Here is a 12808-nt window from a genome sequence, read left to right as displayed (position 1 = left end):
CAACTTGTTGTTGTTGTCGTTGTTGTTGCTGGTGTTGTTGTGGATGTGGCTTAGTAATGAAATGTTGAGGAACAGAGTAGTGTTATATGAGCAACTCGTTTCTCATTTCGACGACAGCAGTGCAACTGATTGGACAAGGGGAAGGGGTGTTGGGGAACAGTCAAACTGTTGCAGGAGCATGCTGCAGTTGGAGGCAGGCTTATGGCAAGGTAATCGGGTCGTTATCCTATAAACAATAGCTAGGAAATTGTTACAGAGACCCACAAAAACCAAAAACCAAACAAACAAATAAGAAAACGAGAAAAAAAAGCTCACACATTTCCATATGCAGCGCATGCTTTGATTTTGTGTGTTGTGATAAACACAATTGCGGCAACCAAACGTTTCAGATTACCAACGTTAAAGACATTATTATTATTATTGGGGGGCTTTACATAATGCAACTTAAGCCAGACAGACATTGACATCCCCCGCCAAAAGCTTTGGTTCCGTTTTCATGTTGTTGTTGTTGTTGCTGCTGCTGCTGTTTTTGAGCCTGATTGTGCTACCTTGCAAAAGATATGTGATATGACAATGTTGGCGGGGATTATGTAAATTAATGCTGATATTGACTCTGCCGCAAACGTTGTTAACATGTTGTGTATGATATATGTGGCAAAAACAATAAGAAGGTTAACACACACGCACACACACAATGAATGCGTTTTTGCCTTTTACATGCGTAAATGGCAGTCTCAAATTGCAGAGACCTATCATATTTATTGTGCGTTATCCCATTTTACGGTCGCTGCAAATGAAAGGCATTGTTATCGATGACAATATAACGCTCGTTTGCATTTGTGTCATAGCATTGAGCTTTCAAACGATTGTCAGCTGTTGTTCTTGCACAAAGAGTCAAAGGTTAGAGCAGCGCACAATAGAAAGACCCACAATACTTGTGTAAATTTACAGCTGTCTGCTTTGGCATGTATTTGGTATGTGTGTGTGTATGTGTGTTTGCATGTTCGTGTAGCCCAAAAGCAACGATTTTGCTGCCACATTTCACTCAAATTGGTCGAAAGATTTCGAATTGAGTCGATGTGGCATGATCATGATTACAGCCTGTAGGAGCTAAGAGCGTGACTGTAAATACATACATATATACACGCATATATACATATGCCCATTGTACATACATACATACATGCATGTGATTTTAGTGTCTGTGGCTGCGCTTTGTGCAATCATAGTCATTAAAATTGAATACGTAGCACACAGTTGGCTATTTAAAAGCGAACATACACTAACGGCTGCTACTTATTACTGTGCGTTTTAAGCTAAACCAAAAATCCAAATTAAACAAAGCTACACTCACATGTTTATAAAGACATTCACATTCGCATTCCCATATGTGTGTGTGTGCGTGTGTGTCTAAGCTCTCTAGCTGGCATGTGCCATTAGCAATGCATTAAACAACAATAAAAATACAACAACAACGGACAAAAATACATACATACATATGTACAAAATTTTCGTACCGCTTCGTACAGTTTTGAAAACTCGCCGCGCAGACGCGGAAGACGCAGACGACGCGGTCTGGGAAAGATAGACGTTAACTGGCTGGCTAGTGGAGCAGGGAAGAGTTTGGGGTGGAGAGGTGTCGGCAAGCAAAAGCAAAAGCAAAAGCAATGCATAGAGCATTTACATGCCTATTCTATTTCATAACGCAAGACAAGCGTTGAATTTCGCGCACTAATTGCCCATTATTGCGCTTACAGAGCCACTTACAATTATGTTAGAGTCGCCACTAATTCGATATTACAATTCTTGGTGCCACACACTACCCACTAACAATGCTCATTATGAATGCAACAACGACTTACAACAGTTGTTAACAAGCTCATTTGAACTCGCCGCACATACACACACACACTCTCACACATACACCGAATTATTGCCATTCGTGCTTTGGTCAATGACCTTCGTGTGCGTGTTGTGAGTCTGTGTTGCGTTTGTAATTTTGTTTTTTTAGATTTTGGGGGCAAAGTGAACCCTCTTTCTTTTTTTTCCTCTTGTTGTTTTGGAAAATCCAGCATCAGATGGTAAGAGAATGGTATGGTGATGTGTAATATTAACCCTGACCTAGTAATTAGTTTTCTTATTTTGCAGCAATAAATCATTAATTGCTGTTATTTAATTTGACTAAGAGATTGTCTAGCCCTTTTTTGCTGGAGCCAAAATTTAAGTGGAATTCGTTGTGAGCGTTTTCTTGTGTTTAGTGTCAGTAAATCAGTCGTAAACGTTCATAATGCTCAAAGCTTGGTAAACCAAACAGATTGTGCAATATTTTTGTGACAAGTCCTTGGAAACAATGCAAACAATTCGGAAGCATTCACATATGATCCATTTATTATCCAATATTTAAGCATGAAATGTATAAGATTGCATAAAAAACGATTGTATCATTTTTTATTTTATTATTTCATTATTTAGTAGATTTCATTCTATTTATAATTTTTATTGATTCAAGATAGTTTCTGGTCTAGCTGAAAATTAACAACAACTTCTAATTGTTGCGGGCAAAAACCGTTTCACACAGTGTGCCCAGATTGCAGACGCACGCTCGGCAACTCGCTTTACAACACTATCGCTTGCCGGTTGTGGCTGTCAACTAGAGATGAAGAAACATCGATTTATGCTGACAGCGATTTTTAATAGAAAAAAAAAACAATATAGATTCAAAGGATTTAAAAATATTTACAATTTTAAACAGTACAACACAATAGAGCGAAAAACTCCCACAAGTGGGAATAAAAATGGTTTAACTCGATGTTCGAATAGTATGTTAGTAAAATCGATAAGCCGATAGTAGTCATCGATGTTTCTCCACCACTGCTGTCAGTTTTATACGCAAGTCATTTTGGCATCAGAGTCATTGCGGCATTTGGAACTTGATTTGTTTTTTGTTTAATACGAGACTTTTGCACAACAGTAAGTATTCTACATTTAATTTATGAAAGCAAACCTAAAACAGCAATTGGTGTATCTACAGGAAACTACAGCTATGTTTATGACACGCTCTGAATACGATCGCGGTGTAAACACCTTCTCACCCGAGGGCCGCCTCTTCCAGGTGGAGTACGCCATTGAAGCAATCAAACTTGGCTCCACTGCCATCGGCATTTGCACAAACGATAGTAAGTTCAATTTTGTTATAAATGAATGTTATTTAATTGTAAATTAATGTCTAGGTGTTGTCTTGGCTGTGGAAAAGCGCATCACATCGCCGCTGATGGTGCCAAAGACGGTCGAGAAGATTGTCAAAGTAGATGAGCATATTGGCTGCGCCACCTCGGGTCTGATGGCCGATGCACGCACATTGATTGAGCGTGCACGCGTTGAATGCCAGAATCATTGGTTCGTCTACAACGAGGCCATGACTGTGGAGTCTTGTGCCCAGGCTGTTTCCACCTTGGCCATACAGTTTGGTGATAGCGGCGACAGTGATGGCGCCTCTGCCATGAGTCGGCCCTTCGGTGTGGCCATTCTCTTTGCCGGCATTGAGGAGGGCAAACCCCAGCTGTGGCACATGGATCCCTCGGGCACCTACATTCGCTACTGCGCCAAGGCAATTGGCTCGGGCAGTGAGGGCGCTCAACAGAACTTGCAGGACAAATACACACCCGAGATGACTGTGAAGGATGCCATTGATCTGTGCTTAAACACCCTCAAGCAGGTCATGGAGGAGAAGCTGAATGAGACCAATGTTGAACTGATGACCATGACATTGGAGAAGAAAGAATTCACCATGCTTGGCGAGGAAGAGGTGAAGAAACTGATTGAGGAACTGGCGTAAACGCATCTCATTTGGCACATTGAATGCATTTTGATTTAAACCGTATATAATGTGAATAAAGGGATTATAAATCGATGGAATTACAGATTAGAAATTACAGTAACAGCAAATGTCATAAACTCTAAATGGAAATTGGAGAGAAATAAGTATAGAATGTGTGTTTTATCTTTGGGGAAGATTCCAGCAAATGAAAATTTAAAATTTCTTGAACATTTACAATTGGATATATTATATATACATACATATGTATTTGGAATAAGATGAAGATTTTGGGGATTGCGTTTTTAAATTACATAAAAGATAACCACAGAATTAAGTAGAAACTTCAAATCTATTTACTTACGAGTTATCCTAAGACACCTTTTACAGCTTTCAAAGGTCCAAGCTCAAAGGAAAACTTGTACCAAATTTTTTGCCAAGCATTAAAAAAAGAAAAGTTGTTTATAATTATATACAGTTGACTTTATTTATACTGATTTCATTGATGTTGTGCATACTCACTAAAAACATTAGACATGAACTGTTGAGCAAAATCAAACAGCTTCGATTAACTTGGTTAATCTCATTACAAAGGCAAATCATAAAGAATTCTCACTACAATTATTTACGATTACAATTACAATTACGATAATTAATTATTTGTTCACTCTACTTCTTAATTTCGATGCACAGACTTGATTGTAGCTTTTTATCTTCAATGTGTGTGGGTTCAATATAGTATCCATAATAATAATAATAATAATATAATATGTATAAAAATTTACCTAGAACCAAAAACGATCGTAATGCAAATTAAGGCGCATATGCATAAATCTAAATATCGTATATCGTATATATATATATTTATATATGTGTGTGTATAAAGAAGATAATAATATAATATATATGTGGATATGGATATGGATAGGGTGAGTAATAATAGAAAAAGGAGCTAAGGATTGCAGTTTTTTGAAGGGGAAGACGAAGACGAACAAAATTGCATATATTCCTATATCAATACGAGTATATATATATATCTATAGATCTATATGTTTGTATATAATGTATATATATATATATATTATATAGAGCATTCACAATCGTTTACATCACACCTAGGTTTGATGTTCGCCGCCACTGGGACTGCTGTTGGTGTTGTTGGTGTTGCTGTTATTGTTATTGTTGCCGCTGCCGCTGCCATTGCTGCTGCTGCTGGTGTTGTTGTTGCGCAGCATGAGCCGCGACAGACTCGTGTTTGGTTCGCTGAGCGAATAGATTTCCGGCTCAAAGACCGGCGGACACTCCATGTTCGGATAATCCGGTGTCGCTGCCTTCGAATCCAGCGAATTGGTGTTGCTAACTTTTGGTGTTGCTGGTTCATCCGCCTTGTCAGCAACTGCTGTTGTTGCTGCTGTTGTTCCAGCTGCTGTTGCTGCTGCTGCTGTGGGTGGCGGCGGCGCTGGCGGCAACGGTGGCTGCAGCGCCTCCGATGCACACAGATTGGTGTTGGCAACTGGAGCAGCAGCAACAGCAGCCGCAGATGTTGCTGATGTCGTCGAGCGATAGCTGCGCTGACTGTGCTGTGTGGGAAAGATGACCTGCGAAAAGATCTCCTGATCGCAATCCGCCTCCAGCTCGGCGCTGTTTGGCGGCTGCTGTTGCTGTTGCTGCTGCAACAACTGATGATGATGATGATGGTGTTGCAACTGTTGTTGCTGTTGCTGCTGCTGCTGGTGATGATGATGACCGAAGAGGGTGCGATGCAGCACCGGCGAGCCCATGAAACGATTCTCCTTGGCAGGACGCGTCGGCGTCGCATGCGCTCCCGATGTGGACGAGCTGAGCGAGAGTTTGCTGAAAATGGGCGCCGAATTCTTGCGCTGAGCATCGTACTTCCCACCCACCAGCTTCTCGCCCAGATCCTGATTGTAGGTCTGACTCTTCTTGATGTTGCTGCTGCTGCTGTTGTTGCTGCCGCCGCCAGCCAAATGCCCACCAATCGCACTGCTCGTCATGTGGCTGCTGGCGTCGAGGGCATGATTCGATTTGGATTTCTTGTTGAGCGGCAGCGTCATTGTGACTGAGGCAAATGGAAACTTGCGATCGCTGCCGCTGCTGTTGGATTTGCTTTTGGTCTTCTTGTTGCTGCCGCTGCCACTTGTCATGCTGCTGCTGCTGGTCAAGCTGCTGGCCTCAGCGTCGTGGTGATTCTTCGATTTCTTGTGCAGAAAACTCGACAAATGCTGCGGACGCAAAAAGTAACGCGATCGCGAACCTTGCGAATGTTTCTCCTTCTCCTTGTCCTTCTCCTGTTGCTGCTTCTCGTGCTGCTGCAAATGTTGCTGTTGCTGCTGCTGCAATTGCAGTTGTTTATCCAACTGTTGCAGTTGCAGTTGCTTCTCGAATTCACTGCAACTCGATTGCCGTGAGACGCTCACATTGTTGTTGCTGCTGGCAGGCTCATCGCCAAAGATCAGCTCGTAGCCAAAGTCACGCAACTTCTGACCCTCCTTGGTGCGTGTTCGCTTGATGCTCTCGTCATCCGGCTTAAAGCTAAACTCGTAGTCCGGTGTCTTCGGCAGACTCAAGCTCTGTATCTTGGCGGGCTTCTCCCCATTGCTGCCGTTGCCATTCCCGCCAGCTGCCTTCGCTGTAGACGCCGAAGAGGAGGACATGGTGGTCACCGTCTGCTGGCTGGCATTGGAATCGTTGCGCATGTGCTGACGCTGATGCTTCTCAATGCCCAGATGCACACGATTGTTGTACATCTCCTGGGATTCCTCCAGTTGCTTGCGCAACATCAGATCCTTGAGGGTCATGTAGCCCTGTATGTTGTTGGGCTGATGATGTGCATCACCCAAATTCCCATCTCCGCCAGTGCCGCCGCTCTTCTTGGTCATGAACGAGGACTTGGTGTGCGAGTGATGATACTCAAACACCTCGAGGTTGGGATTCGAGGCATGCAAATAATGATACGGGACTTTCTTCAAGCTCGACTTGCTGCTCGGGCTTTGACTCTGGCTGGGACTTGGACTCGGACTCGGGCTGGGACTGTTGCTCTCCTCGAAGCTTGGCTGCTGCTGCAGCGAGCTAATTGTGGGCGCTGGTGAATTCGGTGGCCCCAAACTCGCTGACGTTGTGCTCACCACCGAACTCCGACTCGAGCTGCGCGACAACTTGCGTGGCAAGGTTGCGGGCGCCTGCGATGGTGGTTGTTGCAGCTGTTGGGGCTGAGGTGGCGTCAATGTGGTGGGCGGCTGGGCGGGATCATGATAGCCAGGCGTATTGGCGCCAATCTGTATGCCACAACTGCCGCCTGGCACTTTGCGAAACGTTTGAAAATTGGCCGTCGGCACGGGAATATCACTGGAGCTCGATTTGGCGGCATTGCTCTTAAAGGTGCCCATCGTGAATTTGCGCAACGAGTCGAAGACGCGACGATCCTGCTTCAGACTGTTGCTGCTGCTCAAACTGCTCGTCGGGGTGTGGCTGCTGCTGTTGTTGCTGCCGCTGCTGTTGGCCAACAGTGTGGCAATCACATCCTTCGATGCCTGCGGCGATGGTGTGCATAGATTGGTGCTGACCAGCGCATCATTCTCCTCCTCGCCGGAGCTCTCGTTCTCCGAGTACAGATCCTTGGCGGTGCACGCATCGCTGCTCACCGCCGGCAACTTGAGCGAAGCGATGCGCAAGAACTCGACCCATTGATTCAGTGCATCCAACGATTCGGCAGCAAAGTAAAAACTCTTTGCCGTGTGATACACCTTGAAGGCATGCGGCTTCGAGTGCACCTCCTTGGCCAGGGAGACGGTGAAGCCGGGCAGAAAGATGACCAGACTAGCGCTGCTGCTCTGCTTGCTGCGAAAGCCATAGAGTATGGTGTCCAGCATCACGAAATAGATGCGTGCCCAGTAGGTGACGCCGCGCAGATTCTTGGTGCGCCGATAGAGGTGACCCTGAATGTCGCCGGTGCCCAGCAACTTGAGATTGGTGTTGCGCCGCTTGGCCATCAGGCTGTGCTTCTTCTTGAGCGTCAGCGTTCGTGTTTTGCTGGGCGTGAGCAGCTCGCTAATCTCCTGCGGCTGCTCCACAGCGGGCAACTGTTGCTGCTGCTGCTGATGTTGTTGCTGTTGTTGTTGCTGCTGCTGTTGTTGCAGTTGCAGCTGCTGTGGCTGCATGCTCGCTGGCTTGGGTGGTGGAGGCGGCACCACAGGCGGCGTTAGCTCGCGTTGCTTGCGTGGACGCGGCGGCGGCGCTGGAGGCGTCACCAGCAAGAACTCCTTGCGCGGTTCTATCGCTGGCGGTGGCGGTGGTGGCGGCGTATCCGACTCCTCTTCGCCTGAATTGTCGTACGCCGGCGTGCTGTGACTTTTATCCAATCGTCCGCGACGATTCTGTTGCTGCATCAGTTGCTGCTGTTGCTGGTGTATCAGCGATGAATTGATGGCCTCCGCCAGCGGCGGCGTTTCACGTGTGGCCAACTCGATGGCCTGGAGCAGCTCGACGGTGGTGCTCGTTTCATTGGCACAGCTGCGCAACGTTTCGAGCGCATCCTCGTCGCCCTCGTCGGCAAAGGGAATCGGCTCGAATGTCTCCAGTATGGTGTTCTCCACATTGCACGTAAACTTCTCGTTCTTCACCACATAATCCTCGACCTTCATGTGCGCATCGAAGCGCACCACTTTGCTCACACCCGGCTTGTAGCGTTCGAGTTGCTGCAGCTGCTGCTGCGACTCCAGACCCGCCTCCGTCAGCTGTTTCAGTTTGCGCGCCTCGTTGACCAAACGCTTGGCGGTATCAGCGCTATCCGCCAGTCCAATGCACGTGGTGGGTCGTGGGGTAATCTCCAAGCCGTAACCAAACGATATCGACTTGTCGCGAATGCTGGGCGAGCCAGGATCACAGTTGGCAGCGCCACCAACGCCAGCGCCACCAGGTTTCCGCTCATGCCATGACGGTATCACCAGATGCGGATGCTTCAGGCTCAGGAATTCATCGCCACAGATCGTGTGACGACGTTGGAGCAACGCTCGCGGCTTGGGGTAATACAGACGCATCTCGCGGCTGGCCGACTTGGGATCCGTGGGCGTGGGTATATCACTGCAGCTGGAATCCGAATCGGAGCCCGCATGCGATTGCACCGCCTGTTCGGCCTGCTCCACCAGTTGTTGCCGCTGTCGCTGACGCGCCAATTCACGCTCCCGTTCCCTCTCCTTTTGCTCCTGCTCGGGGAGTGTGTCGTCCGCCTTGTCGGCCACGTTCAGCGGCGTCTTTGTCGTTGCCGTCTCCAGGGTGAGGAAAGCGGGACGCGTGCTCGGACTGGGCAAATTGTCGGCCCAACGATTCATGTTGCGCTTTTTGCTTGGCAATCGATATGGCTGCATATAGATCTGGCCATACATCTTGGTGTGCTTGGGTCGCTTCTTCACCGTCAGCACAACGTCGGGCAGCGCTTCACGCAGATGCTGCAGCACCGTCTTGCGTTGCCATCCCACCACAGTCTGATAATTGATCTGCACAATCTCATCGCCGTCCTCAATCTTGCCCGAATTGTGCGCTGGCGAATTGTATTTAATGTCCGTCACTCGATGTATGCCATTGTCGCTGGACTCGATGTTGAATCCCAGATCCGATTCACGCTTCTTCAGCGTCACCAGATTCAGGGATGCCGGCTGCAGCACCATGGGATCCGATATGTCCTGTATTATGAAATTCGCCAAACGTTCCAAACGCACCGCAGTCGCTTTGATCTGCGCCACGGGACGTTCGACGAAGCGATCGCGATGCGCTATCGTCGCCAACTCAAGGCCACAGCGCAACACATTGCCACAGTACTCGCGGTACATGTCCTGGCTGCGAAATGGCGAACCCTTCAGGTTGCCAATCAACGGCTTCACCGTCGCTATCGTCCGCGAAATGTCGTGCAGCGTTCGTGTGTCGATCTTTGTGCTGTCCGGATGATTCTTGGCCAGCTCGCGATGCAGATTGCGGGCAGCGGTGCCCACATGAAGTGCCATGAACTGCAGGTTGTCGTTCTTCAGGTGATAGTGCTGCAAGTAACAACAATTAGTAGGGGAATTCACTTGGATTTAAATGTTTACTCTAGCGGCAATTTACTAATGCAATAAATTGTTAGCTTTTAAGGAATCTTTTACGAATCGTAACTAATTTGTATGCGTTGTAAATTTTGTTTAGAAATTTAAGCCTTCTAGCTACTACCGATTATTAGTTATTTTTAGTAATCAGAAAGATTTGGTATACCGAAACTTTGACTTCCTGGAGAAATTGTAGAAAAGCTGTTGCAATTCCAAAAGGAATTATTTTTATGATATGTACAAATTTCAGCCTTCTAGCTTCTACAGTTTAGACTGCGGGACAAGAATTCAAAATACCAGTAAATAGATCAGTGAAGGAGATTAATAGGACTACCCTTTATACAACTTGCAGACTTCTGGCTCCTACCGATTGTATAATTATAATTCAGTCAGTCATTTTTACCTTAACTTTTAGTTATTGTTTAAACAGTTCTTAACAGACAATTAAAGAAAATCTGTTGCAATTGCAAAAGGAATTATTATAGATACATATGCTGTGTGAAATTATCAGCCTTCTAGCTTCTACAGTTTAGATTGTGGGAGAATAATTCAGGCTGTCAGTAAATATATCAGTGAAAAAGATTGATTGGACTACGCTATATTCAACTTACAGCCTTCTAGCTCCTACCGCTCGTACTGTATTGGCTGTACGTCAATAAATTTAATAATTGCACATAAATTTGTATGCCTAAACTTTGCTTCCTCAACTTGCATCTGACATTTAGCAAAAAACTGTTTAGCTTCCGAAGAAATTGCATAGGAAAATAAAGCTATTTAAGAATGTACAGCCTTCTAACTTTAACCGTTTACTCCGAGCAACGATAACTAAGGCAGTCATTAGTCAGTGGAAAAATATGATAGTGTGGATTTGTTTAAGAATCCGCTCCTCGTTGAAGTACCAAACAAACTAACTCCTAACTCCAACCGTTTCAATTGTGAGCTAATAATTTAGATAGTCCTTTCAATAGTAAGAATTGCTAATAAATCCTTAACCTTTGTGCCTCTTACAGATGGCAACTAAATTAAAACTGTCAAATTTGCAGCTTTCAAACTTCTACCGTTGATAGTGAGCACTCAGTCAACAAGTCAGTGCAAACAAATTTAGTATACGCATATTTGTTAATTGCTGTTAGTAAATGGATTTTGTACACTGCCACTTGACACTCACAAAATTTCGCAGATTCTCGACGGCCTCAAGGACAATCTCCTGATGGCCAATGGCCTCCATGCCCAAGTTTTCCAGCTCATAGGGCCGTATATTGAGCAGGGCACGTCCTCCGATTTCATGTTTTGAAAATTCGTAGCCAGCCATGGACTCGTCGAGACCTTTTTGAGAAACGACAAAAAAAAATTACACATAATTAGCCATTATGCATTTTACTGTGGCACTCGAAAGTTGCTTGTGAAAGGAATGTTGTTGTTGTTGTTTTGCTGCTAGTACTGTTGATGTTGTTGTTGTTGTTGGGTGGCTGCTGCTGCTGCTGCACTTTTCCTTGACCTGTTAACGAGAAGAGATTTTTAATTTACCTCTTATCCAGTCTGTAACTTGGTCGGGAGTCCATTCTGCTATGTTTATATAGGCCATCCTAATTGAAAGAAAACAGCTATGCACGCATCTACTCCATTTTTCATTAGCAGTAACACAACATAAACAATTGATTAAAATAAAAAAAGAGTTTTTGTACAGGGCAGGGCTGGCGAAACAAAAGTTATCTGATACTGTTCATTTTCAACTCGCGAACTGCAGTGAGTCATTTGCATTGACCCCATGAACCAGTAAGTAACAAGTGAGTTTCCATTCAGCTCACAAATATAGCATATTTATTTATATACACTATATTTAAATAATAACTTAACAGCTTTATTTGCATTAATACATGCAATTCACATTTTAAATGGCAAGCAATACAATTTGTTTTGGGAATCAAAGGAAACTTAACAGCATCACATTCTGTTAAGCGCTAACAGAGAAGCAACAGTTTCGTTCATTGAACAAATTCAACTAGTTTAGTGCGTTCACACAATCGAACTGGCGACCTTATCGAAACAATGGGTGATGATAAAAAGACTAGGGGTAGCAGCAATGTTTTTGAAAATTATTTAAATTGTATAAAGATATTTCAGAAAGTGGTAACATAAGATTCATAATATATAATTTTTGGTATAACAACTATTCGAAGTGCATTTAGGTATTTTTTCTACTTCAAATTGCACTAAAATTAGCTTTTATAAACCAAGATGTCGCGCCGTTTTGTAGCCGTTTTGAAAATGAACCAGTAAACATTATAAGTGTAACCAGCTGACACTTATCGGTATTTAATTGTTTTGGTATATCTTCTCTACAAAATGATGCCTGTAGTCCCACCCAGATACAGGTTAAATATTGAACAACTTTATTATGAATAAAAAGTCTGAATTTATTTCAAAAATATTTTTTTTATTATAAATGAATTTATATTTTTTGTCACCAAAATAAAAATATATGTTATATATTTATTATTTTTTAAATTAAAAATGTTATCGAGCATTGTCGTTCAATTAGTATCCAATTATTGAATTCTATTTGGATATGATTAAACCACTTTATTATACTTTATAATATAGAAGGGAGATTACAAATCTGATGTTCAACCATTATTTTTAAATAAAAGAATTGTGTTTTTAAAGTAATATTAATTAGAGTGAAAATGATCGATTCTTCGATTTTTGAATGGAAAAGAAGAATCGATTTAAAATCGAATCGGTTCCAGCTGTATTGCGCACGCTGCAAAACAACTCTTGCCATCAGCTGATACGTCAGCAGATACTGAGATTTTGTTTTTGCTAGAAACCCCTGAAAATTGCCCACTATAAATGCTCTGTATTTACATAAAATGTATAATTTATTTAACTGCATTCC

General features: G+C 44.0%; 2 protein-coding genes across 2 annotated transcripts; one reads left to right on the top strand and one right to left on the bottom strand.

Moving 5' to 3' along the window:
* The first annotated feature begins 2854 nt into the window (after positions 1-2854).
* LOC117567416 (proteasome subunit alpha type-5) lies at positions 2855-3915 on the top strand. Its single transcript, XM_034247392.2, has 3 exons — positions 2855-2970; positions 3032-3176; positions 3231-3915. The coding sequence occupies exons 2-3, from the start codon at positions 3044-3046 to the stop codon at positions 3833-3835; spliced, it is 738 nt and encodes a 245-aa protein (XP_034103283.1). The 5' UTR covers positions 2855-2970; positions 3032-3043; the 3' UTR covers positions 3836-3915.
* A 377-nt stretch (positions 3916-4292) lies between these two features.
* LOC117567414 (uncharacterized) lies at positions 4293-11661 on the bottom strand. Its single transcript, XM_034247390.2, has 3 exons — positions 11437-11661; positions 11078-11235; positions 4293-9864 (listed from the first exon to the last, which is right to left on the bottom strand). The coding sequence occupies exons 1-3, from the start codon at positions 11492-11494 to the stop codon at positions 4930-4932; spliced, it is 5151 nt and encodes a 1716-aa protein (XP_034103281.1). The 5' UTR covers positions 11495-11661; the 3' UTR covers positions 4293-4929.
* Positions 11662-12808: the final 1147 nt, after the last annotated feature.

Source organism: Drosophila albomicans, chromosome 3 (genome assembly GCF_009650485.2).
Source record: "Drosophila albomicans strain 15112-1751.03 chromosome 3, ASM965048v2, whole genome shotgun sequence".
Lineage (NCBI taxonomy): Eukaryota > Metazoa > Arthropoda > Insecta > Diptera > Drosophilidae > Drosophila > Drosophila albomicans.
Note: the sequence above shows the minus strand (reverse complement) of the source record. Positions and strands in the feature narration are given on the sequence as shown.